This window comes from Vipera ursinii, assembly GCF_947247035.1.
Source record: "Vipera ursinii genome assembly, chromosome: 5".
In the NCBI taxonomy this organism is placed as follows: Eukaryota; Metazoa; Chordata; class Lepidosauria; order Squamata; family Viperidae; genus Vipera; species Vipera ursinii.
The window spans coordinates 57454966-57480785 of NC_139518.1; the positions used below are offsets into that span (position 1 = coordinate 57454966).

The 25820-nt window shown below is 38.6% G+C and overlaps 1 protein-coding gene across 1 annotated transcript in view; it reads left to right on the forward strand.

The window, feature by feature from the left end:
- GRK5 (G protein-coupled receptor kinase 5) overlaps positions 1-25820 on the forward strand; it is a 208847-nt gene that overhangs the window by 6064 nt on the left and 176963 nt on the right. Inside the window, exon 3 of the mRNA XM_083363682.1 lies at positions 15384-16068. Within this exon, the coding sequence (XP_083219808.1) occupies positions 16017-16068 (52 nt within the window). The 5' untranslated portion in view covers positions 15384-16016. The remainder of the gene's footprint in view (positions 1-15383; positions 16069-25820) is intronic.

Genomic DNA, 25820 nt, shown 5'->3' on the forward strand with positions numbered 1-25820 from the left:
AGTCTGTGTGATCTTGCAGCAGCTAAATGGGCAGTCCACTGTTTCTTCACTTTCTTTGTAGAGATGGCATTTGCTGTCTGTTGCTGTCTTCTCAATTCTGACTTTACGTGCGTTTGTTCATAAGATTTGGTCCTGTGCAGCCAGAATTAGCCCCTCAGTATTTCTTCAACTTACGTACTCTTAGCCATTGCCAGGTCCTGCTGTTATTCTACTTTGCCTGCAGTTATTTTGTGTACTGGCTGTGTAATGTTTTGTTTTGCCCAATCTCTGTTGCATTCTTCATCTGCTCTTTCTTATAGATCATTTTGGTCTTTTTGGTATTCAGTTAGCCTTCATGGTATAGTTGTTTCAATGCATCTTCTTCAGTGCCCTTCAGATATTTTTCCAATGCCTTTTTTTCTCCTTTAACTGTCTGGTGTACTTGCAAATTTCCATGACCACGTATGCTGCTTGGTAAATAGAGTCTGTCAGTGTCACTGCATGAATGCAGGGTATGATTCATCATTATTATTTTTCTGGTTTTCCAAAACAGTTTGAGTCAGTCCACATCTAAATCAGTTTGAGTCCAGTCCACTATTCGAACTGTAGATCTAATGATGAGTGCAGACCAGTCAAATGTTTCAACCAAAAACCACGCAATTCTTTGTCACTTTCTACTGTAAGCGTCTTTGCCCTCCCCCCCACACCACACACACCATTTCTCCTGTTATTACAAGTTCTTTCATTTCAGCTTCTTTTTTTTTCCTTCTCCACCTCCTTTAGCCAAGCTGCATTCTTGAAATATTTATTTGGGTTGTCTCATATCTGTGCCCAGAATTGCTGTGTTTCTGTGCTGTCAAGTGTTGGGTGGTTCATTGCAATCTCTCCATTAATGGATTGATAGTAACGTTTCTGATTCAATTGAAATTGGAGATTCTGACTATAGAGTGCAATTTGATTTTCCTATCTGCTGACCTTGGCTATATACTTGCTGCTTTATTATTTCCAGTGATTCCTTAATCTTCTGTGTTTCCATGTGATATTTCTTGACCGGAGGTTTTCGTCTTCTTGGTCTTTTCATGCTATTTTCTTTGTTCTGTTCTAACTTGCTTGCATCTGATCTTAGCATGCTGATCTTATTTTTCAGCCCAATCTTTCATTTTAACTCCATTTCCTTTTAATACTTGTGCTAGCTGTTTCTTTGAATCAAGCTTCAATATAGTTTTCTTGATCCATGTGGTTTTCTTGATAAAATATAGAGGTTTATTATACCCTTCCCCTATGCCAGGGGTGTCAAACTGCCGGCCCGTGGGCCAGAGCGTCACAGAGAAACCGCGCCCATCCCATTGCCGGCAATGGGAAAAAGTTCCGAGACGTCGCACAACGTCATGTGACGTCACGAGTTTGACATGTCTGCCCTATGCAGTATGAAATGATGCCTTGTCCTTATTAAAATGATTGTCAGTTTCCAACACCTTCTCATAGCATGATTGCTTGATATAGTTACCTGCTTGCTTTCATTGGACAGCTGGGATGATTGGTGATTTTAGGTGTTTATTCCCAAAGTATTTCACTCATACCTTCCAGGCACATGTGCACAAATATACATATGCACACATGTTACCAAGGAAACACAGGGAAGTAACCTACTAGGACTTGGGCAAGATGTTAAACTTGAAAGCCTATCAAGCTTTTTAAAAAGAAGATGTATTCCCCTCTTAATGTGGCTAGGTGGCAGCACACTCTTTCAATAAATACAGTGGTTTACAGGCTGCTTGCCAGATGTTGTGCAGGAGGCCAGTACACTCCAAACCCACTGTTAAGACACATCATGGAATGCTGAGACAATATGTCAGTTTGTAGGACTGTAACCTCAATGTAGCCTTCACAAATAATTGAAGACAGGCAGACTGTTAAGTTATTCTAAGGGAGGAGGGCACTAAAAAGTATAATGAAATACAATTGTGAACTGTATATTACAGAAAGGGGAGAGGGGAGGAAAAAAACGCTTTTCCCTAAAAAACTTTCCTGAATATAATTTGGATCAATTTTGTATGAACAACAACTGCCAGACATAATTACATTTCACTGATGTCATTAGTTTGCAATTTTGGGTACATTACTAGCATTAATAAATCCTGGGAGGCAATCGTCTGGCTTCAAATGGCATTTGTTAGGATTCATTTTGGAAAATAGTTGCTTGCGTCTATATAAATGTTGTCCAATAGGTCGGTTAAAAGGGCTTTTTTATCTTTTTTTTTACATTTTTCCAACCATCACAAGCTCAAGGAAGTTGGGACCTTTTTAAGGGTGTTTTAATAGCTACTGAATTGCTCAAATCCAACAAGCATCCTTTACTGCAGAAGCCTTCTTGGGTGCCTGAGCTGTATACCAACAATGGGGCCATTGACTCCCATAAACGGTAGGGTGGTATGTAAGAATGTCTCCTGTGGATAATCTTTTAAAATTGTATTTCTCATCTGAGAAAACGCAGTTTGAAAATTGGGTTTTTTTTTACTCCCCCCACCTTCTCTAGAGACAGGAGACAGTCTGTTGCTGCAGTATTCACAGCTGCAGACCTGCAAGAGCCCACTCAGCCGATGAGTCATCGGCTGCAACAGCTCATAACGTAGACCTTCATTTTATCCGTCCTCATTTCTCATTACAGTGAGGCCAAATTTCAGGTTTTATACTGGAAAATATACTAACGCTTCCTTGTTAGTCTTCTGAAAGATGACCACTATCACCACTGTGATAGCTTGTGGTGACCAAAAGGCATTTTTAAAGTTCCCCCCAAAAGAAATATATATATAACACCCCTTCTTTCTTGAACAATCCTTCAGCAAAGGTTTACTGGAGATTCCCCCACCCGTTCTCTCTTTATGCCTTCAGAATTTGAACTTTCCATTTTTCCTCAAGCCCTGCTCAAATGAAATTTATCTGACGGTTAGTTAGTTTTTCTTTAAAAATCTCTTTCTAATGAAACATGCAGATAGAGGATTTTAACTGCCCTTGCATAGAGTAAATAAAGGTTGATAAACTAAAGCTAAAGTTTAAAGGTTCTACTCTTATTCAAACAGATTGAATGTACGTCATTACAGAAATGATTGGTTTGTGCCCTGAATATAACTGTATCAGGGTGCACAAGTAATTGTTATAACATTTATTAGTTGACCGGAACCTGTAGTTGTTCCCATCTGCTGAGCAACATCTGCCGGTAACCTCAGGCTACATGGCTGGCAGCATTCTTAGGTTGTCCAAACATGAAACATAACCAGATGAGCTAATTCTACTTTATTGTAAGGCTACATTAACATAATCATGCAAGCCTGAAAGAACAAAACTCCTGCTTTTTTACCATTTACTAAGTTAGAGGGTTTCTTTCTCTGTCTATTATGCAGCTGTGGGCTATGGTCCCTCTTATCAGATCATTTCCTGAGCAGCATCTCTTCCCTCTTCCTTGTCTTCCAAGGTCATTCTCACATACCACTACTATGGCAAAATAATAAAAGATACACTATGGAACCTGTACCTCACCAACACCTCTAAGGTCACAGATTCCTCATCCCGCTTAATCCATTTATTATCGTTCCCTGCACTTTGCCTCCTTAGTTGTTTTTCCATATATCCGTTAATTCCTTCAGGCAACAAAGGTATGAATGTTAATGTACGGTAATATGATAACATTTTTCAAAGGAGAGCCTATTCGTACTTTCCCTGCTGCAGTTCTTGTACTTCCTGACATAGTCCCTAATTGAGATGAGTTTGAATGTTAGTAGCTCAGATTGGTAGTTGGTAGTCAAACCAACAGCCCGTAGTCTCTAATATTCATATAAGAGGTATCCAACACATTTGGCCATGCATCATTTTTTAAAAACTGCTTAAGGATAATAAAACAAAGCATGTAACAGAAGTTATGCTATAGCTATGCTTAGAATACAGCTGTTTTAAGCCTTGTTTTTAAGAATGCTGTCAGTCTCATGACATAACGTTCAGTTTTTAATAGCTGCAGGACAAGCAAAACAACCATCAGATATGATATTTTAGAGATTAAGTGATTGGGAGTGCTGCTGGTTATCTACAATAGTGTTAGTCATGGATAAAACAACTTGTTTCGGAGTTTAAAAAGTGGAAATACCTGTTTAATGAATCTTGTAAGGAGAGCAGAAAAGTATTGTAAAGTGTCCCATTGATATTTGAAAAAAAATTACATAAAACCTAATAATGTTCTTCCATTTGTGGTGCATGATGGTGCAGTGGTTAGAACTCAGTGTTGCAGGCTAACTTACCATTCCCCTGCCAGGAGTTTGATTCTGACCTGCTTAAGGTTGACTCAGCCTTCCATTCTTCAGAGGTTGGTAAAATGAAGACCCAGGTTGTTGGGGGCAATAGGCTGACTCTGTAAACCACTTAGAGAAGGCTGTAAAGCACTATGGGGCGGCATATAAGTCTAAGTGCTATTGCTGTTTATAGATTCTTCCAAAATCAGATAAGCTATTCCCATTTTATTTTAATGGTACTCATACATTTGAACTTTTTTCCAGAAGATTAAGGCAATATACATAGCCCTTTGAACTTAGCAGCAGCAACAACACTATGAGGTAGTGTGATGTGAGAGACAGTGCTTGGCCCAGGGTCTCCTGATGTGCTTCCATGGCTGGGTCATCATTCTTTACCCACTGTGCTACAGAGAGTATGTTACACGGTATGAGATGTAGCTTTTTCCATTCTGTCATCTTCTGTAGGTTTTGAATTACAGTTTTCAGACATCAGGCCCAACCTGTGTAGTGGTTTGAGGTGCTGAACATTCCAGCCCAAAACATCTTGAAAGCACTGCAGAGGATAAGATTGGAAGGCTAGATTCATATGTTGTGTTACACAAACCTTCCATACTTTGGCATCTCGGGATTTCCTACTAGCATGGCCATGAGATACGAAAATATATATATCTATATCTACACACACACAAATACACACGTATATATGTATATATATATATGTGTGTGTACTACCTCATGCCAAGCCAATGTATAGTTTGTTTCTTATATGCAATATCATGCTAACCCAGCCATCTTGGTTTGTAAACCATGTTTAATATCTTTGAAAATTCAATTGTAATTAAACTAAGATTCAGTACATGAACCCCATCTTTGCAGTGCTGCAAGAAAGGGAAATACAGATATTTCCGTTCCATATTTCTATATAAAATTCTATTATCAGGTAACTTCATCCTACTGTAATGTATTTTGGTGTATTTTGCTGGATAGTACCACCTTAAAGCTGTTAGGTCTGTGCTACAAAACTCTGGATGACTGTTATATGAAAGAAAAGAGACTGAGAAATCTCTAAGGTTCTCTATATTATGATCATCTAGAATTTTGTAATCCAGTAAACCTTTTATTATCTATGTGGACATTGACAAAGCAAAAAACTATTGGAATAGGATTCTTCTGTTAATACAGAAGATTCTTAAAGTGAATATAAAGATAAAACCAGAGACTTTTTCTTTGGGTTTAATGGAAGAAGATTTTTTTGGGGGGGAAATTGAGACTTTGATGTTATATGTTAATGGCGGCAAGATTACTTCATGCACAAAAATGGAACGACACTTGTGATTCCCACAACGGATGAATGGTTGCAAAAGTTGATGGAGGTAGCAGAGATGACCAAATTGACTGCTCTGATTAAAGAAACACAGATAGCTTTAGCTGAGGTTTGATGCTATTATCTTATTCTACTGCACCAAAAGGAATCGGAAGTCAACACCTTTTCTTGGTTTTTGCATTTGTCCTACACTTTTCACTTCACCTTTTCCTCCCTTATTTTTCCATTATTTTGTTTTGTATTTTTCTACTTCATATTGTATTTGGATAAACTAATAAAAATGTTGAATTCTAGATTTTTCAGTCCAAATCTGGTAGCATGCAGTAGCTATAAAACTTAGCTTTTCACCCAAAAATCCTAAAGTTGCTTTGAAATTCTAAATGAAGCACCCCAAAGGTATTAGGACGGAGAGAAGTCAACAAGTTGGGATTTCATGTAGGCAAATTGAAATGCAATAAAGTTAGAAATCAGCCAATCTCATCAGAGACAAAATATTGACTTTGAGTATATTTTTTAATGAACTAAACTTGCAACTTTGCTTATTCTTGGAGGCGTCACTCTCTGGAAAGGCACCAGTACTATTGGTGGGCAAGAATCAGTTTTTTTCAGCTAAAGCTGGTAGACCAGCCAGCATCTTATCAGAGTTGTGCTGAATATTTAACTTTTTTCACCAAGTTCATTCAATTTAATGGAAAATGAAATGCTTTTTATTCTTCCTCTTCCAAACAAAAAATTATTTTGGTGAATTCTCATATGCAGGATTCTCACACTATTTTATTTGCAAGATGACATGAAGACCCTGTCATTATACGATTATCTACTAATAGTTTGAAGCTTCTTACATTTCAATTGAAAATCTTAATAAAACTGCTGTTGGGGGCCTTTTTCAAATTAGAAAATACAAATTGTCAAGTAGGCTCCAGAATAATTCAGCAATGAATAAGACAAAAGAACAAACACAAAATACTCTCCACAGTCTTTCAGCAAAATCAAGTTAAAAATGAACACTAAAAGATACCCTGAAGTGTTCTGAGAATGAGACACAAAAACAGAACCCCATACTTCAATGAATAATACATTATCTGCAAGTTCTAGTAACAAGGAGTCAAGGAACACAGTGGGAAACAATAGATCTAAAATTAAATATCAAGAAAACCAAACTAATACAAAAGATTCAGCAACCAGCCTTCAAAAATGACAAGACATATAACTGCCTTTTAGGAGCAGCTACAAATAGTCATAGGGATGCGGTGGCTCAGTGGGTTAGGACGCTGAGCTTGTCGATCCCAGCTTCTCGTCCCAGCTTCTGCCAACCTAGCAGTTCGAAAGCACGTAAAAATGCAAGTAGAAAAATAGGGACCACTCCGGTGGGAAGGTAACAGCGTTCCGTGCGCCTTTGGCGTCTAGTCATGCCGGCCACATGACCACGGAGACGTCCTTGGACAAGCGCTGGCTCTTCGGCTTTGAAACGGAGATGAGCACCGGCCCCTAGAGTCGGAAACGACTAGCACGCATGTGCGGGGGAACCTTTACCTTTACTTTACCTTTAATAAAGGCTAGAATTGAAAAACCATGCAGTTTGTGCAAAGAAGCAGAAGAAACAGTAAATCATATACTCAACTTGTGCAAGGAGATCACACAAACTTATAATAAACAGCCTCATAATATGTCAAAATTATTCACTGGAACATCTGCAAGATTATCAAAAGCCAATTACAGAAAATTGACAGGAACATATAGTTGAAAAAGTAGTAAAAAAATAAGCAGGTTAAAATAGAGTGTGATTTCCAAATAGAAAACTGATAAAAGTCTTGGCACATTACAGCCAGATTTAACTGTGGTTGAAAAGACAAAAGTGTGGATAATTGATGTGGCAATATCAGAGGATAGTAGAATAGCAGAACTGGAAAAAATCATACAGTATTAAGATCTGAAAATCAAAGTTAAAAGATTATGGCATAAACTGTTCGTAGTGGTTGCAGGGGTTATTGGCAAACTGGATGCCATACCAAAACATCATGGAGGACTGAGAAAATCTATGCATTGACAAAATTTCCATCTGTCAATTACAAAAGGCTACACTGCTTGGATCTGCACATATACTATATTGATGCATTACAATATTTTAGGTTCTTGGGAAGAACTCATATGTAAATGCCACCACCAGTTAAAGATCTGACAGCTGTGATTTTACATTGTAGTGTATATAATAATAGTAATAATATAAATTTTGCCCAAAGATCTTTGATGTGACAGTTATTTAAGTTTTTGCTCTAACTACTGATGCACGAAAGAGGATATTGACTACTTGTATGGTGAAGTGGTTAAGTTCAAGCTGAAATCAACAGAACATGCAAGCAAGAAGATTGGAACGCGTGTGTTGGAAATAATGAGAAAATATTGTTGAACTATAAGGATTAGGAATAAAAAATAAGCAGGGGACCAACTTTCTGTCAATCCATTTTTTTTACTAATATATACTTCAGACAACCAAGATGATATTTATATAAACAGATAACACCAGATGGAACACACACATACACAAAATCAAATTAATTACACTGGGTTAGGACGCTGAGCTTGTCGATCCCAGCTTCTCGTCCCAGCTTCTGCCAACCTAGCAGTTCGAAAGCACGTAAAAATGCAAGTAGAAAAATAGGGACCACTACGGTGGGAAGGTAACAGCGTTCCGTGCACCTTTGGCGTCTAGTCATGCCGGCCACATGACCACGGAGACGTCCTCGGACAAGCGCTGGCTCTTCGGCTTTGAAACGGAGATGAGGACTGGCCCCTAGAGTTGGAAACGACTAGCACGCAAGTGCGGGGGGGAACCTTTACCTTTACAAATAGTCAAGGAGCTGGAGGTAAAGAAATAAGGCCAGCAGACTAGCACTTGGTAGATAAGCAGTGAAGGCCCTAGAAAAGATGCTATAGCATATCTATGCCCACAAAGATCAGACTGGTGCAGGCATTTGTTTTCCCTGATATTGTTTCTGTTTTGCTTTTTGAAAGTCTTTAACCCTTTCTTTAACATCCTGCAGGCGTTTATATCTAATTCTTGATTTCTTGACTTAGCCAAACAAATTTAGAGATTTCTTTTTGACATTGCTTAAATAGTATGCCAGTCATCAATAAAAGTATTGTCTGAAATTAACATAAGATTCTAGGTAAGACATTCATCTTGGCCAGGGAAGTTCTTCCCTTCAATGACAGTTGTAATTTTTTCCAGCTCAGCATATCTTTTTTAAATTTCATTCCATACCTTAACATAGTTATTCTGATACACAGTATACAGCTCATATTAGTTGAAATCATACCCCAATATTAAATCTTTTTCTCAATTCTATATCCAGATTTTTTCAGAGCCAGACATCTTGGTCTTGTGCAGTCATATTTTAATCATCTTTATCGTCTGTATATTAATCTTAAAGCTGCTAATGCACTCTTTCAGATTTCTCATAGGAAATTCAATCCCTTTTAGAGGATCCTGTAAGACCAAAACCAAATTGTCTGCAAAAGCTCTCAATTTAAAGGTCTCGTTTTTTATTTTTCACCCCATTATCTTCTCATCTTGTCTAATATTTCTATTCAAAGGATAAACAACAAAGACGGGACAGCCCTCTCATGTTCCCTTCTGAATATCATATGGTTTAATCAAATCACCATTAACCTAAATAGTATTATAACAAGGGCCATATCTTATGGATATAAATGCCCATTTAACGTATTTCACAGACGTATAAAAGAAGTTTATTTCTACTTCCAACCCATCAAGGACTTGTATGCTGACCAACTTGTACATTAAAAGTGAGGAATCCAGCTACTTTTCTCTTTAAATTCCTAAACAATCCTTGAAGATGTGCAACTTGAAACCTCCTCAAGTCTTTTATAGTCCAATTTACATGTCTGCTGTCTCTTGCCACATTCCACTAGACTTTTAACTAAATACGGCCTCATGACTTGGACAAAAGCCAGTCCTTTTCTCTTTGTCTCCCATCCTTCTGCTTTATTTACACTTTTGCTAAGTACAATTATTTCACAATTTAGAATGTTTTGTTTTGTTTACACATCTTGGGGTAGAATAGTCTGGAAAGGCAGCCCATAAATACAAATCTATAAAATACTTTCTGGGTGGCAGTCTACGCTAGAAATTCAAATAGATATATGTGAAAGTCTAAGAAATCATTGCTGAGACACATTGATTGCATACATTCTTCACTAGGATAGATAGTACAGTACTATCTAATGCTTTTTTTCTGGGTGTGTGTGTAAATTGTTTTGGATTACAGCTCTCATAATCCCATAGCACTGGTCATGTTGACTAAGTCTAATGAGAATTGCAGCTCAGTGGGTTAGGACGCTGAGCTTGTCGATCGGAAGGTCGGCAGTTTGGCGGGTCGAATCCCGAGTGCCGCGTAGCAGAGTGAGCGCCTGTTACTCGTCCCAGCTTCTGCCAACCTAGCAGTTCGAAAGCACGTAAAAATGCAAGTAGAAAAATAGGGACCACTGCGGTGGGAAGGTAACAGCGTTCCGTGCGCCTTTGGCGTCTAGTCATGCCGGCCACATGACCACGGAGACATCCTCGGATGAGCGCTGGCTCTTCGGCTTTGAAACGGAGATGAGCACCGGCCCCTAGAGTCGGAAACGACTAGCATGCATGTGTGGGGGAACCTTTACCTTAAATATGAATGGCATAAGTTTGCCACCTGGGTTCCCATTTTTTTTTTAGCTCGAATGATTGTGCAGATCACATTACTGTTGTTTTAATTCAATTAGCGACATGTTTGCCACAGAGATTAGCCACAGACTTGCTTCATCATTTGATGTAGGAATGCCACTAGATGGCACTTCAGTACAACTCAAGATCTAGCAAGGGTACTGTCTTGGTCAATTAAATGGACTTCTAGCACAGCTGTGGTTGAACTGAGATTGTTAATCTTTCCAACAATTAAAAGAAGTTCTTGATATGCTTGCTTCCAGACTGTAAGCATTGGACTCATATTTCTCATGAGATTTCATAATAGTTCAAGTAAACAGATTTAACTACAAGAAAACAAGGCCCTGATTAGCAAGAGGACACAACTAGGGTTGATTCATATATTGCAGCAGCTTCACTTACGTTAAAGGCCACTGAAAATTGCTTCCATGTGATCTTTGCAATAATTTAAAACTTCTTTCCATGTGAATCATCCTAATTGGTTGGCAGACTCCATGCTTATGCCAGAATTATTGAAAATGTACGTGGAATTAGGCCATAAGGAAATCCTCTTACTAAATGACCACTGATAAAGTGTAGGTGATCCAATAGGTCTAGGACAAATTGCCATAGCCAACTCGCCATGGCCAACTGGCTGCAGGACAATTCGCTGTGGAACAAGAGTTACATCAATATCAAAGAAACGGCGGAATAGAATCATTAAAGAAACGATGCCAAAGGAGAAACAAAATGAAATGTGAATGACAAAGAGTAAAATATTTTTTAATGATTTTAAATAATTAATTTGAATTGTTGTATGTCCCGCACCAAATTGTCCTGTGGCGAGTTGGCCATGGTGATTTGGCTATGGTGAGTTGTTCCATTCCGGATCCAATAGTAGGAATAATTGCATCAGTCACTGTTCGGTTTCAGTTTATACTTAAAACACAACATAACCTCTTTTATAAAACCAGAAAGTGATTTTTAGGTTTCTAATGATTGCAGAATATTTTCCTGAAGCAACCAAGATGGCATTACTCCTTTATTTCAGTGAAATCAGAACTTATCTTAAAAATAAGCCATCAGAACTTTTCCATCCTCTGAAAATAGAGGTATAGTTTCAGATGGTTTAAAAAAAAAAGGTCTTTGTTTTCTTCACCATGGCACTCTATGGCAAGTTTGTTTGCATTGCATATGGGCAGGTAATCTCCAGATGTTATAAAAATACTGTGGGGGGAAAAAAGTCTTGTTACATATTCAGGAATGGGCTCTGGTCCCAAACTAGCACCATGGGCACCATCATGCCAATGACATCCTGTCTGTCTGTCCCCATGCCCTATACAATTTTTCATTTTATTAAAAACAAAACAAAAACCCTACACATGGAATGTTAGCATGTTACAAAACATAGCAAACAGTCCTAGGTCTAATCTTGATTTTCTAGACTGCCTTGGTTCCCACTTAGCACTCCAAACATTTTTTTAAAAAAATAACAATAGAAATGTCTGACCCTGGTGTGTTGTAGTTTTATTCATCTATCCAGGAAAATAAAGCAACAAAAAGAGAAGGTGCAATGACAGAGAAATTTGGGGGAATGGGGGAAGAAATTTTACCTTTTAGTACATTGATTTTTTATTAGCTAAACTCATTATAGCAGCCATTAGCCAAATGCACACAATACACTAGGAAATATGTGAGCTTAACTATTAAAAAATGGATGGCTTGAAGGTTTCAGGCAAAATCAGGATTTCTTCACAGATTACAAGTGAGAAGGACTTTACACAGAGTCTCACAACAGATTATTCTTACAAGTTTAACCCATATTTTGGCTATTCTGCCTCAATATTGTGAGGCACAAAGAATCAGGACCTTGTGTTAAAAAGATTTATTGCTCAAGCTTATACACAAGAATCTAGTCAACTGATGGTCAGCACTAAACTGGCACCAGATAAGATTCAACGGGATTCAAAGGGGAGCTGGACTTGGAACGTTTGTAAATACAAACTAGGCTGACTTCTGTCTTGATGCCACCGTCAGGCTCTGCCCCTTCTTCTACAAATATCTTCTTGGAGCAATATTCCATGCATCTGGTTAAATGGGCTATTATCCTAAATGTTTATGCCATAGATCCCTAATTTTTTAGGTCAATGGGCACATTTAGAATTTTAAAAAACTGTGATTGCTAACGGGCAGTTAACAATTTATTCAGTTAATCCAATTTTCTGGGATTGCCAGATATACTGAACCATGAGTCAATTGATAAAATATGTTTGAGTAGCCTGTGGTTCATTGTTTTGTGCAAACTTACCCATTAGCTAATTAGGTTACTTTAGGTCAAGTACTATTTTTCAACCCAAACAATCTCATACCTATCTTTGTTTTATGGAAGCAGGATTACCTTGAATTTCTACAGGAGATGTGTGACATATATTTTCAATAAATATAATTAAAGATTTTGATGTGTATGATGAGTTGGAAATTATATTAGGCCTCATAATAGCTGTGATATGATATCATATATTTTCATTTCATGCTACATAGTAGAATATTCCTAATACCAGAGTAATAACAGCTTCGTGTCTTGCCATTCTACAATTCGATCCATTATCCAAATACTACTTATAAGTAGTAATATTTCCAAATATGCATAACTTCTGAATGATTAGTCATATTTACTTGGAAGTTTTAGTTATTATATTAATTAGGGAAAATAAGATTCCTAGCTATCAAACTGAATACATATAATTAAGAGTATTTCACTACCAGATAAATCCTTTTGCCTCAACAAATAGCAGTGACTGGTTAATGTCATCCAGGGTCAGAAAGGAAGCAAGATCAGAGCAGGACAGTACTTGAATGTGGAGCAATCAGGATGTTAAGTTAGACTGAAGGGAAAAAAAATAACAAATCCTCCTCTCATGGTTCAAAGAAAACTGCATGACGTCAGGAGGACTTTACATCCTTTTTTGACATAACAGTTGTTGCTATGTTCATACAACGCACAGAGGCACAAACTGATTTTAGTCTAGCATATTTGGGTGAACCCATCCTATATAGCTAGTTTGCTTCGGTGTGTCATGAAAACCTAGGATAAACAAAGCATCCATTTGGAACATCATCTGAGGCAGGACAGGAGTGAAAGTCCAGGAGTGAAAGTCCAGGTAGTCCTCAACAGTCCCCTGTTTGGAGTGGTTCTGCTTCTTTCTCCATAGGTGGTTTTAGGCAGTTGTGACTGGCTACAAGAGGTTAATCCAATGGACATGTGGGGTGCCACAGGACTTGCTCCTAATTTCTGGTTCTTTAATATCTATATGAAACTGCTGGGTAAGACCATCCAGCAGTTTGGGATGCTGATATTAGCTAACTTAACCATAAGGAAGATCCTATTGATGCCTGTAAGTGCTTGGAGGCTGTAAAGGTCTAGATCATGGGTGTCGAACTCGCCATGTCATGTGTCGCGACGTATCACGACTCTTTGCATTGCCGGCAATGGGGTGGGCGCGGCTTCAGTGTGATGAAACCGCCCCATAGGCTGGCAGTTTGACATCCCTGGTCTAAATGGAAGAGAAGATATTGAAGCTGAATCCAACTAGGAGGGAATTCATGTCCCAATACTGTACATGTTTTCTGCCAATGCCAGTGTTACTGTTACTGTTACTGTTACAAGCGTTCCTGAATTCTGGGAGGTGAAGTCCACAAGTCATAAAAGAGCCAAGGTTGCCTACCCCTGCCCAAAAGCAACAATTTTGAAATCTGGGGGGTCCTTCTGGGCTTATGTGTTGGATTTTATCTATGAAGGGTTGTGTGTGTGTTGGACTCCCTAGAAGAATGGTTTCCAAGAAGGACACATTCCAAGGAATCAGTTAAGACAAAGAGATAACTCAGCCTGGAGCTGGGTCAGAGAAGGAGATTTAGGATAGCCACTCCTAGAATCTTCCAAAGAATATCTGTTAGGGTTGAAGTAGCATAGATTTAGCTTAACAAAATTCTTTCTGTATGGCATAAGTAAATAAATGAACTTTGGTTTGGTTGTTCTGTGTTATTGTTGGGCTGGGCCTGACAAAACAGTGGAAGCTATGGCTAAAGGATTTTACTCAGCTTTGGCTCAAGTACCAATAGTTGTCCTATCTGGTTCAAGGAAGACCTAGCTATGTACCGTAACTCATGTTTTCATTACCTCCTGATTGGATTACTGCAGTATGCTTTACATGATGATTATAAAATTCAGAAATTGCAACTAGTCGAGGATATTATAACTTGTCTACTTATTGGCTCTTGATATTGGAAGCATGTAACGCTGATTTTGTGGGCTCTTCATTGGTTGCCAGTTGGTACCTGGATATAAAACGTGCTAGTATGACCTAAAAATTCACCATGATTTGGCACTTGCAGGAATGTCTGCTCCAGCCAGAATCAACCCGGGTCACTGGAAAGAGCAAACTTCTTGTGGTCTCCCATCTCTCTGAGAGCCAGAGGGGCTAAATTAAAATGTACTGCTTTTCCGAAACAGACTAATGCTCTTGGGATGGTTTTTGGGAAAATGACTGGAAATGGAATTTTCCAGAAGGCATCAGCCACCTTGGTTTTTTTTCCTTGTTTGTTGCTTTCATTTGTTGAAATCATAACCTGGATATTTTAACTGTTATATTCTATTTATTTATTTTTATTTTTATTTTTTCCATTTCTATCCCGCCCTTCTCCCCAGTGTTGTTTGAACGCAGCAGAGGATAAGTTTAACCAATAAAAAAAATGTAGCCATATAGACTAAGCTTGTAGATCAACAAGTCCTATTTTTCCTAAAACCACAGTGGGGCTCAGGATGCTAAAAACGATTCACAGGCATTCTGCCGACTTCATTTGGCTTCCATGTAATTTATTTTCGTGGCTCCCTTAACAGAAACTTGTGCACACACAGAAACATAACAGCATTTGAGGAACTGTCAAAATATTTTCACGAGCAGCTGATTTCATTAAACCAAAGCAGCAGATTGATAGGCTTGGAACGGATTTATGAATCGTGATGGTCTAAGAATTATCAATTTAAAAAAAAAAAAACCCAACAACACTCCAGACTATTTCCGCTTCCCTTTCTACTCTACCTCAGGAAAGCGTCGGAAAGCCTCATCGGCATCCAAGCGTTCGCCGCCCGACCGCCTGCGTGTGCCATGCAAGGAACGGATGCTGGCGGTAAGCCCCCTCGCCTCGCGACTCCCCCCCCACCCACCCCCAAAAAAAAAACTACGTCTCCCGACACGCTCAGCCCAGCGCTCCGGGGAACGAGCCAGCTGTTGAGCACGGCGCCTGCGCAATGCTGCGGAACCCGCTTCATAGTACCACACCCCCGCGGAGGGAGGGAGTAGAAGCCCGCCCATCTGAAAACCTTCCCAGCAGAGGAGGGGTGAGAGGGTGGGCTTTCCCTTTTTTTTTTTTTTTGCTTTTTTTTTTTTGCTTTTTACATGTTAGGCGCGGAGAATGGAGTAAGCGAGGTCCGCGTAAGCGAAGGGGGGGAAAGAGTTTCGGGCTGGAGGAAGGAGAGGGGAGGAAGCAGGCGGGCCAGCCAGCGGTGGTTCTTTCTCGCAAGGAAGGACCTCGACGGAGGAAAGGCAGAGAGAGCAGCGCAAGAATGCACTAAGGGCAAGGGGGGTTGGTGCTGCGCTGCCGTAGTCCAAGACGCGAAGCGCCGAGTGCCTCCTGGAGCTCCCCATCCTCCGCTGCGGCGTCCTGACCCAGCTTGTCAATGGAGCTGGAGAACATAGTGGCCAACACGGTTTTGCTCAAAGCCAGAGAAGGTAAGGTCGGTCGGCGCGAAGCATCATCTCCCTCGCTTTCCCCCGACGTCTTCCCCCTGCCTGTCGCGTTTAGACCCGTGCGGAGCAAAGCCAAGCAAGCGGCGGAGGCGGGAAGGCGATGGGGAAGAGAAGAAGAAGGCATCCTCCGGGGCTTTGAGCGTGTGGTGGTTTCACCTCCTCTGGAGCCGAGCTTTTTTTTTTTGGGGGGGGGGGGGGAGAAGACGGTGCTTCCAGCCCTGGGCTTGCGGGAAGCGGAGCACGCGTTTGGCTTCAGCCGGGGCTGGGTGAAGCGGTTCCTTTTCGAGATGCGGTTTTGCAACCCCGAGCTCAACTCTCGGATCTCTTTTCCCTCCTCCCGCCTCGCCTCTCAAACGTGCGGGGGCTTTCGCCATGTATTGTTTGGAAAAGGGTCAGCGGCAGAAGGCTCGCCTTCCCCGGGCACCACGTCTGCAAATCCGACCAAGTAGTTCGGGCACCCGATCGGGATCGCCTCAAATGGCACGAGGGGTGTGTGTGTGTGTGTGTGTGTGTGTGTGTGTGTGTGTGTGTGTGCCAAAAGCCGTGCTATCGGGCGCCCGGTGCTTTGGAAGGTGTGTGTGTGGGGGGGTGTATTTCGTTTTTAAACCAATGTCATAAACACGTCACTGAACCTGGCGGAGAAGGAAGGGGGAGAGAGAGAGAGAGAGAAAGAAAGAAAGACAGAGAGAGAGAGAGAGAGAGGGAGGGTGAGAAAGAGAGAGAGAGAGAGAGCGATTCAAATGTAGCGAGGGCGGAAAGCAATTACTGTACCTTGCGAACTGCATAGGAAAAACCTAACCACCACCACCCCGTCCTGTCCCCCCCCCCGCCCCCGCCCCCCGTAGCTGTACGATAAAGCCACCAGTTAAAAAGATGGGGAAATCTGCTTTCGCATAAGATCCTGGAGTTTGGTGCTGTGTGTGTGCGTATTTGCAACACCGAACATGTGTGGGGCGGATTTGGAGCGGGGAGAGGGGGAGCTGCGATCTTGCTGTCAGCCCCGGAGTGATTAGCGGAATTGTGGCCATTCCCAACTTCCATCCGTGTCACGAAGGATTCTGAATCGGGTTGACAAACCTTCGGTCGCCTGGGTGAGGAAAAGGGTTTCTCTCTGCTTCAATGACTGGATGTCTTCTGTTTCCTTCCTTCCTTTCCCCCCTGGCTCTTCCTGAACCTCTCCGAGGAGGATATGGGGCTTTGCTGAAAAGCTTAGCTCCTGAGCGCGCAGCTTGCAGGTTTTGGAGGGAGCTGCTTTTCCATTCACTGCATTTGATGAATGAAAAAGAAAAAAATCTCCTAGCTGGCATCACAGGTTGCTGTAATCTCTCGCTTGAATGTGCTTGAATGTCTTAGGTTAGCAAATGCTAAGGGAGTGTTTCTTATCTGAGAAATTGGGGTGGGGGGGGGAGGGAAGGGCGCTGGGATGAGCCACTGCATCTGCTTCCAGGAAAGCTGTCCTTTTGAGGCATTTGTTTCCCCTTCTGGGATATCCACTATGTCCTTTAATCAAGTGGTGGGTGGGGTACTTAAAGTCAGCCTCCTCCCCCCCCCCTCTTATCTTTCCTTGGCCAAGTGTTTTTTTCCCCCCAGCTATCTATTTAAAAATACACACTAATGGTCATTCAGCTGAAGATTCTGGTCTAATTTGTGTCAAGTGGATAAGAGGTTTGATAGATAGAAGGCTGCCTCAGAAAGCCTTTTATGTGTTACCGAAGTAGTAGTAGAATTAATACAACTTACATAAATTCGAGAAAACCGCTTCTGATGTTTATGTGGCTGTGTCTCATAAAGACTATCTAATAAAGTAATTGGTCATCCAGTGAACATAGTCATTATAAGATACTTATAAAATTAATTATTGGGTATAAAAACAAAAAAAAGGTGAGGTCATAAGCCAAGGGAGGAAGGTATGAGAGCAATTTGCTTTACTTGAGAAGAGAATTTGATAACTGTTTCCTACAAGATCTCCGTCTTCCATGCATCCTTACATACTGATTAAAGCTTTCAGTCCAATGTTTCTATATGCTTGAACTGAGAATTAAAAATAAATGAGTCTCATCTCAGCCCTAGTGGATCTCTAGAATTAGACCATGTAGTATTTCTAAGCAAGGAAAACTAGTTGCTGATTGAATGCTAAGAGAGAAAAGTGATCACGGAACATCTGTGAGGAGCCACCTTGTGGCAGAACATTATTAGGTATCTTACGGCTTGAGAAAAACTTCCAAACCTTATTACCGGTATGTAATGTATAAGTTTATGTTTCTGTGCTGGAAAAAAAAGATGACTTATTATATGGTTGAGAATATAAATATTGTTTGCTTATATTCATATAAAAATGTAAAGAAAACAATGATGTCTTTAATATGTAAGGGTAATTTAAGTAACTGGGGGATCCTTATACAGACTTTTTATTTGTTTTTTATTTGATGAGTACTAGATCAAGATTTTTCATTCTTTTTTCAGATTGCAGAATCTGCTTTTTTTAATAAAAAAAAATCCCATTTCCTCCCCCCATCATATAGCAATGTTTTAATGGTAGAAAATTAGCTGCATTCAAGTGATTTCCTTCCTTCCTTCCTTCCTTCCTTCCTTCCTTCCTTCCTTCCTTCCTTCCTTCCTTCCTTCCTTCCTTCCTTCCTAGAACAGAATAGCAAAGTTGGAAGGGACCTTGGAGGTCTTCTAGTCCGGGGTCCCCAACCCCCAGTCCATGGACTGGCACCAGACCGCAGTATGCCAAAAACCAGTCCGTGCAAGCAAGCAAAGCCCCATCCGCGAGATGCAGGCAGCACACGAAACCACGTCTCCTCCAGTCCACAGAAAAACCTCTCTCCACAGAACCGGTCTCTGGTGCTCAAAAGGTTGGGGAACTCTGTTCAACCCCCTGCTCAGTTAGGAAACCCTATACCATTTCAGACAAATCGTTGTCCAGTCTCTTCTTAAAAACTTCCAGTGTTGGAGCATTCACAGCTTCTGGATGCAACTTGTTCCACTGATTAATTTTTCTAATTGTCAGGAAATTTCTTCTTAGTTCTAGGTTGCTTCTCTCCTTGATTAGTTTCTATCCATGGCTTCTTATCCTGCCTTTAGGTGCTTTGGAGACTAGCTTGACTCCTTTATGGCAACCCCTGAGATATTGGAACACTGCTATCATGTCACCCCTCATCCTTCTCTTCATTAAACTAGACATACCAGATTCCAGCAACCATTCCTTGTATGTTTTAGCCTCCAGTCCCCTAATCATCTTTGTTGCTCTTCTCTGCACTCTTTCTAGAGTCTCAACATCTTTTTTACATCGTGTCAACCAAAACTGGATGCAGTATCTTTCCTTCCTTCCTTCCTGTAGATCCTTAGGATTCCCTAGAATACAGTTTGAAAAACCTGTGCTAGACAATGTGTGAAGTGAAGCTTACAAGCTATGGGGTTTTGGTTATAGACTCATGGTTTATGTTATCTGTTGTAATAAAGCTTCAAAAATAATTCACCTAGGATACTTTTTTCCTGTATATTATGGTTTCTAAAAACATGCTGTTTTGACAATGCTTATGCTTGAGACATTCTTCACGTGTTCTGCCATGTGAGTACATTTCATGTTTTTCTTTCTAGAAGACACATGGGGCTGTGTAGTGAAAATGCAATGTCTGAATTGGCTCTTGTTGGCTATACCGATGATGAATTTAGATCCTGTGACTTGTCAAGCCATCTTCAGAGATTACACATTTCTTTGATTCTCTTTTATATTACTTTATTTATGCAAGATTTTTGGAGTCTTGGATGTTATTTTTTTATGCATATAAGTATTAGTGCAATCATTGCAAAGGAGGATTACCAGGAGTGCGTGGAGCAGGACTTGATATATGTAGTGATGAATGGGTACACTTTATCTTGTTCTATTATTCCATTTATACAAAATTATACTGATGACAAATGTTCATAGGGTTTCTGTGCCAAGCTGTTTAGACTGTACTGAGCGGCCATTTTTCCACTTTCAGGAAGAGTCATTATTTACTCCTCGCCTGATCTTTTAAATCTGAATTATATGGTTTGAACTGTTTCCCTCCCCCCCATGTTTAATTTCATTTTATTGTTTGGTTTGCTTGGTAGTTGTTTGAGAGTCCCATGTATAGAAATGTAGGATGGAAATATATGGATAAACATTTCATTCCATAAGGAATAGACGACAGTATTTGGGACTTCACTGAGCTTCACTGACAAGGATTGTTTTAGTGTTTAGGGGATTGGAACATTTTTAGTGGATTATAATTCAACATATCTAGAAGGTAACAAGGAGAACACTGGATTCAATGGTTGTAGTACACTTCTATCTTTAAAGGGTGGGTCTTTCAATTTATAGCTGATTTCCCAATGAGTTTCATAGCAATTCAAGACATAGGTTAATAAATATCTTTGCCATCATGTTAGATTATATGTCAAAAGCTGTTTGGTGAAGTTTTTAAATTTCTTGCTTAATGTAGATCTTCCTTGGATATTGTCTAAAACATCCAAAATTTCCAAACAGTATTTAGGAAGTAAATCAGTCACCATAGCACCTACTGCACAGTGGTACTTTGGTTCTTTTTTTAGAATTTATGTTTTTGATATAAGCTACTGGGAATTTATTTTTTTAGTATGGCAGTATCTAAACATAATAAAATAACCAGTGGATCTAATAATAAAACAACCTGTGGATCTCCAGATGTCTCTCCATTGATAGTCACAATATATTTGCAGAACACCAGGTTCAGAAAGGAAATATAGGAAAGTGCATTTTAGTTAGTACTTTTAAAAAAAATCAGTTCATGGAATGGTACTGTAATTATGAACTGCATTCTTATGCAGATCTTTTGGACACAGGAACAACATTGCAGTTTCCAGCTGTTTTTATCATATGATAGTGTGTTGAATGTTTAGCTATAATTTGAAAATAATAAATATTTGAAGCATAGTATATATAGGATAGGAAAAATATAATAATAGCATATAGCGTGTGTTTTAAAGAAGTAAGACAAAAACTAAAGCAACTGTAACAAGAACGTTTAACGTAAAGAGAGGGAAATATGGAGATAAGAAAAAAGGCAAAGCCAGAAATGCAGAAAAAAGAGAAAATCCAAATAAATTATTTCCAGTTTTCTTTTATAACAGTTATAGGTAAAAATGTAAATTAACTTCTTTTTTTATGGTTATATAATTACTTACATTTTTCTATAACCTATTTCTTTTAATCATCAGAACCATATATCATACTTTCTTTTTTCCCTGTTTCCTGTAAAAAAAATCAGTAATAAAAACACTCAGTTTTAAGCTTAGGCAATATATTCTTTAACAAAGCTGTCAATTTGGCTATCTTCATCATCTGTTCCTATATTGTATTTATAATTGAATCTTTCCACCTTTGTGCATATAATGATCTTGCTGCAGTTATCATATATAAAATGAAAGTTCCGTGATTTTATTTCAACTGTTTATTGATCAGTCTTAAAATCGTCTATATCTTACATTTTTTGTTTCCACAGAGCATGATAAAATGTCCTCTCTTGTTGATTACATTTCCAGCATAAATTTGAAGTACCTTATATATTCTAGACAATTTTTAGTGATATATACCAGCAATACATCCTTTTATAAAAATTCTCTTTAAAAATATAAGTGTATTTCAGTTCTTTCAACCACATATTTTCGCACTTTTCCATTTATATAAGAAAAAAAATAGCCATTTTTCATACTTGTTCTTCTGTTTTAAATTTCAGTAAAAATGTATACATTTTGGCAATAACACATTCATCATTTATACACAGTTCCGTTTCAAATTCAATCTCACACAGTTAAATATAAAAAAAAATTACCTACTTCAAATCTTTCTAATAACTGTACATAAGAAAACCATTGACATGTGTATCCTGCTGCCACCAACTCTTCCCTTGATTTTATTTTACATTCTTCTGGCAATATTCTGGTATATCAGAGTTAGTTAATCATTTATGTTTACTTGTCATTTCTCTTCTATAAAATGCTTCTTGTGCTGAGAGCCACAAAGGTATTTTCAGGCGCAACCTGGGTTTATATTCTATTCCATATTGTCAATATCGCACTCTAACAAAATTATTTTTAAAGTTATATTAACCCTAGTTTGTCATAACATATGTATCCATGTCACCCTTAAGTCCTTCTAACTCCAAAAGCCTTCTATTTCTCATCAGTATCTATTCTTCCATCCAAATTAACTATCAAACTGCAAAGTATAATTTCAAATCAAGTAAACCCAATCCTCTTTCTTTTAAAATTTGCTACACAAATTTAGATATATATCTCTGTGCCATTGTGTGCAGTGATATACTGCACACATATATAAAAGCTCAGTTATAGACGTCAAAACAGATGTAATAATAGCATGTTATAGAAATAAATGATTAAGTATATACATTGTGTGTAGAAAGCCCTAGATTCACTTTGTGATGTTTCCAAGGAGAACTGTGACATATTCTTGCCCAACATTTTTGAGATTGGCTGCTGGTCAGTGTAGATAATACTTAGCAACATCAACCAATTATGTGGACAAATCAGCTGCCAATGTTTCTATTGTTAACTTTTGAAAAGCATGCATGAGTAAGCTAACTAATTTTTCAAACACACACAAACTCCAAACTGCATAATGAACACTACTATAAAAACAAAGTTTGCCTCCTGTGTAAATCATCTTATTTTTAAGCATCTTGGCCTCATTTATCAGAATTTAAAGCAAAATGCTTTTTATTACAAGCTCCACCATTTGCAGCTAAATATAATCTGGAATGCTATGTAGCCATACCATACCTAGCCAGAAAAAATCTGGATTATCACTGAATATCAGCCAAGAGATGCAGAAAAAAAACCTCTAACTTTTTGCTTCCATCTAGTGGTTGTCTGGGTTTTTGCAACCCAATTAGGAACTGCCTGGTTCTATGAACAATTGTTTTAAAAAAAGGTATTTGGTATTTTGGCTATCAAAGAAAAAATAATTGATAGAAGGAATCAGTTTGGAATTCTAATTTGAGAAACAAGTATTCAGGCTCAAATTATTGTAAATACATTATGCCAATAACTCACAGTCAAGGAAAGTCTATAATGCTGGAAAAGGTGGAAAGAAAGGGGAAGAGGACAACTAGGGGCAAGATGGATGCTGCACTTCATTAAAGCAGTGGTGGGGGCACTATTGAAAGTCCTAAAGGACCAGATCATCCTGGAAAATGTGTGTCCCAAAGGTGTTTTCTTTCAACTATGACCTGGACGACTGAGAATCTCCATAGACGCCTACCTTTATGGTCGCTAAGATTCAAAACTGACACATAATTGAAAAAAATCACTCAACATATCTTTAAAATGATATACTGCACACATATATAAAAGCTGAGTTATAGGTGCTAAGAAGAATGAAACCAAGTTATGTAAAAAGATTTTACAAGTCCAGTGTTCTAAAATGCACTTATGTAGACCACTTAAGATAACTCGTTGTTTTGAGGCCATCATGATTGAAAAATGAGTGCTGTAGTGCTGACACAGCTTATATACTATTTCTGAGAAATAGATTAGAAGATAGATGGAAAGATTCATCTTTTCAATTTCAGCTTCTGCTTTCTAGCTTAAATACAGTAGCTAAATACAGAGCACGGTAGCTTAAATACAGCTAAATAACTGGAGAAAATTCTTTGTAAATTTGAAATAAATAAATCTATTTAACTTATTCCCGTTGTGAACAGGATTTTTTATATACCGGTAACTAATCTTTATTGATCTATCAGAATTATGAGAAAATGCATAGTTTATAAAATATTATTCGAACACAGATACAGTAAAGAAATAGCAAGGTCTTTACTGTCCAAATTTCATTTTGAAGTTCTTCTACAACAATTTTCAGTTTTAAGTTGAGCAGCCAATTGCAGAAGACCAATCTGCATACCACTGGTAGATCCTAGGACATCTCAAAATAGATTCGGGCCAGATTTTTGAAGTTCTTGTTTTGGAGGAAATATGAGACAAAATTAGGACGTATTGATCATACTGTGTCTATTTCAGTGACAGGAGGAAACAAGGAAATATGGTCTGCAGGTTGAAAACGGTTTACTCCTATGCTCAACCAAAATGTAGATTTTTGCTTAGCATGTCCTGTGAATTCATTCAGCCATTGTGAGTTTACGTTTTGATGCATATGAATCTAGCCCTTGTGCTTTCTTCTCAAGCCATAATTAAATAAAACATGACCCGGTGCAATTTGTAAGCCTGGTGATTATGTTTAACAATAAACGTTACTAGTGTTTTCTGGAATGTAAGCTGTGAGTAGTCATTATTGGCAGTGTTTATTCTCAATAATTGAAGAAACTGAAAGCAGTTTCCATTACAGCTTCTGAAACGAAATACAGCTTTAGTAAAATGGTTTTAAACTTCATCTAATGGGAAAGATATAAGATCGGCTTTCTTGTACTTAAACTATCAAGTGTATTGTCTTCATTTGTCAAAAACTGATACCTGTCCATATGTTGAGTTCTATTAGCTTAAGCATCAAGAGATTTTGCAACATGTACAAATATCCTATCCATGATGTAATATAAGAGGTGAAATGTATGTAATGTATTCATGTCTATCTAACTATCCAACTGCTAATTCTCCAATGACTGGATCCAAAATTCCAAGAAAACATTGATGTAGTATCAATAACATAAGGAATAAAAAAATATCAGTATGAATGATTTAACATTGACTTAGTAAACTTGTTCATGATAAACTTTTCTAGTAAAATATTTTTAAAACTTTGTATTTTGACGATAGTTTTCAGAAGGATAACCTCAATTCTTTTGCTATCATTTGAAGAAGAGGGACTGCAAGTTATGAAAGCTTATGCTGTACTTAATCATCGGAGACTCTCAACCGTCTTTATTTATCTATACTTCTCCATAAGAAGTGAAAACGAATTGGAGTGTTGTGTATAAAGTTTATCCTGTGCCACAAGGCTTGCAGTCCCAGGACCACTTAACACCAAAATCCACGGATATGGATTCCTGACATTTCCAGCCAAGAACCTTTAACAAAACATTTGATTTAGCTGAAGAGAAAATAATAGAACACATGATGAAAGAATAACCATAATAGGGTTTATTATAATTAAACAGAATTGAAATACATTTAGTTCTTGCCCCTGGCTTTATCTGCAACTTTTCCTGCCTGCTTCCTAATGAACAAGAAAAGCTAGGGGGGAAAATAAAACATTAGTGATCTAGTGCTTCTGTTTTCTGAAGGAAGGTTTCATCACTCCATCCTGGCCAAGATGTTACATCAGAGCAGGAAGCAGAATTTCTGCAGTCTTTTTTTTAAAGTCAGTGCCTTTTGCATGTTCTTTACAGGATTGTGTGGTTTAAGTAGAAGAGCTGCAGCCTTCCAAAGCTGTGTGTTCATTGGATGATGGTTCTGCAAGACTTTGCATGGCTAAAAGGGAGGCCAGACCTACACAGGAAAGGAGAATTTGCAAGTACCCTATTTCAACCATATATCTCTGTAGAGCTGCATTCTTGGGCTTCAAAGGGTTATAAAGCAAGCAGAATTCCATGAAAACAGACTATCAAATCCAGACATGGTAGTCTTTATAGATCATCTGTGCTGGATTCCAGTCCTGCCTAGCATTTATTTGGGCAGACTTCCTGAGTGTTAATAGCAAGATTTAGTCTTTAAAGTAAAGAATCATATTATATAGAAATAGATTTATTATATTT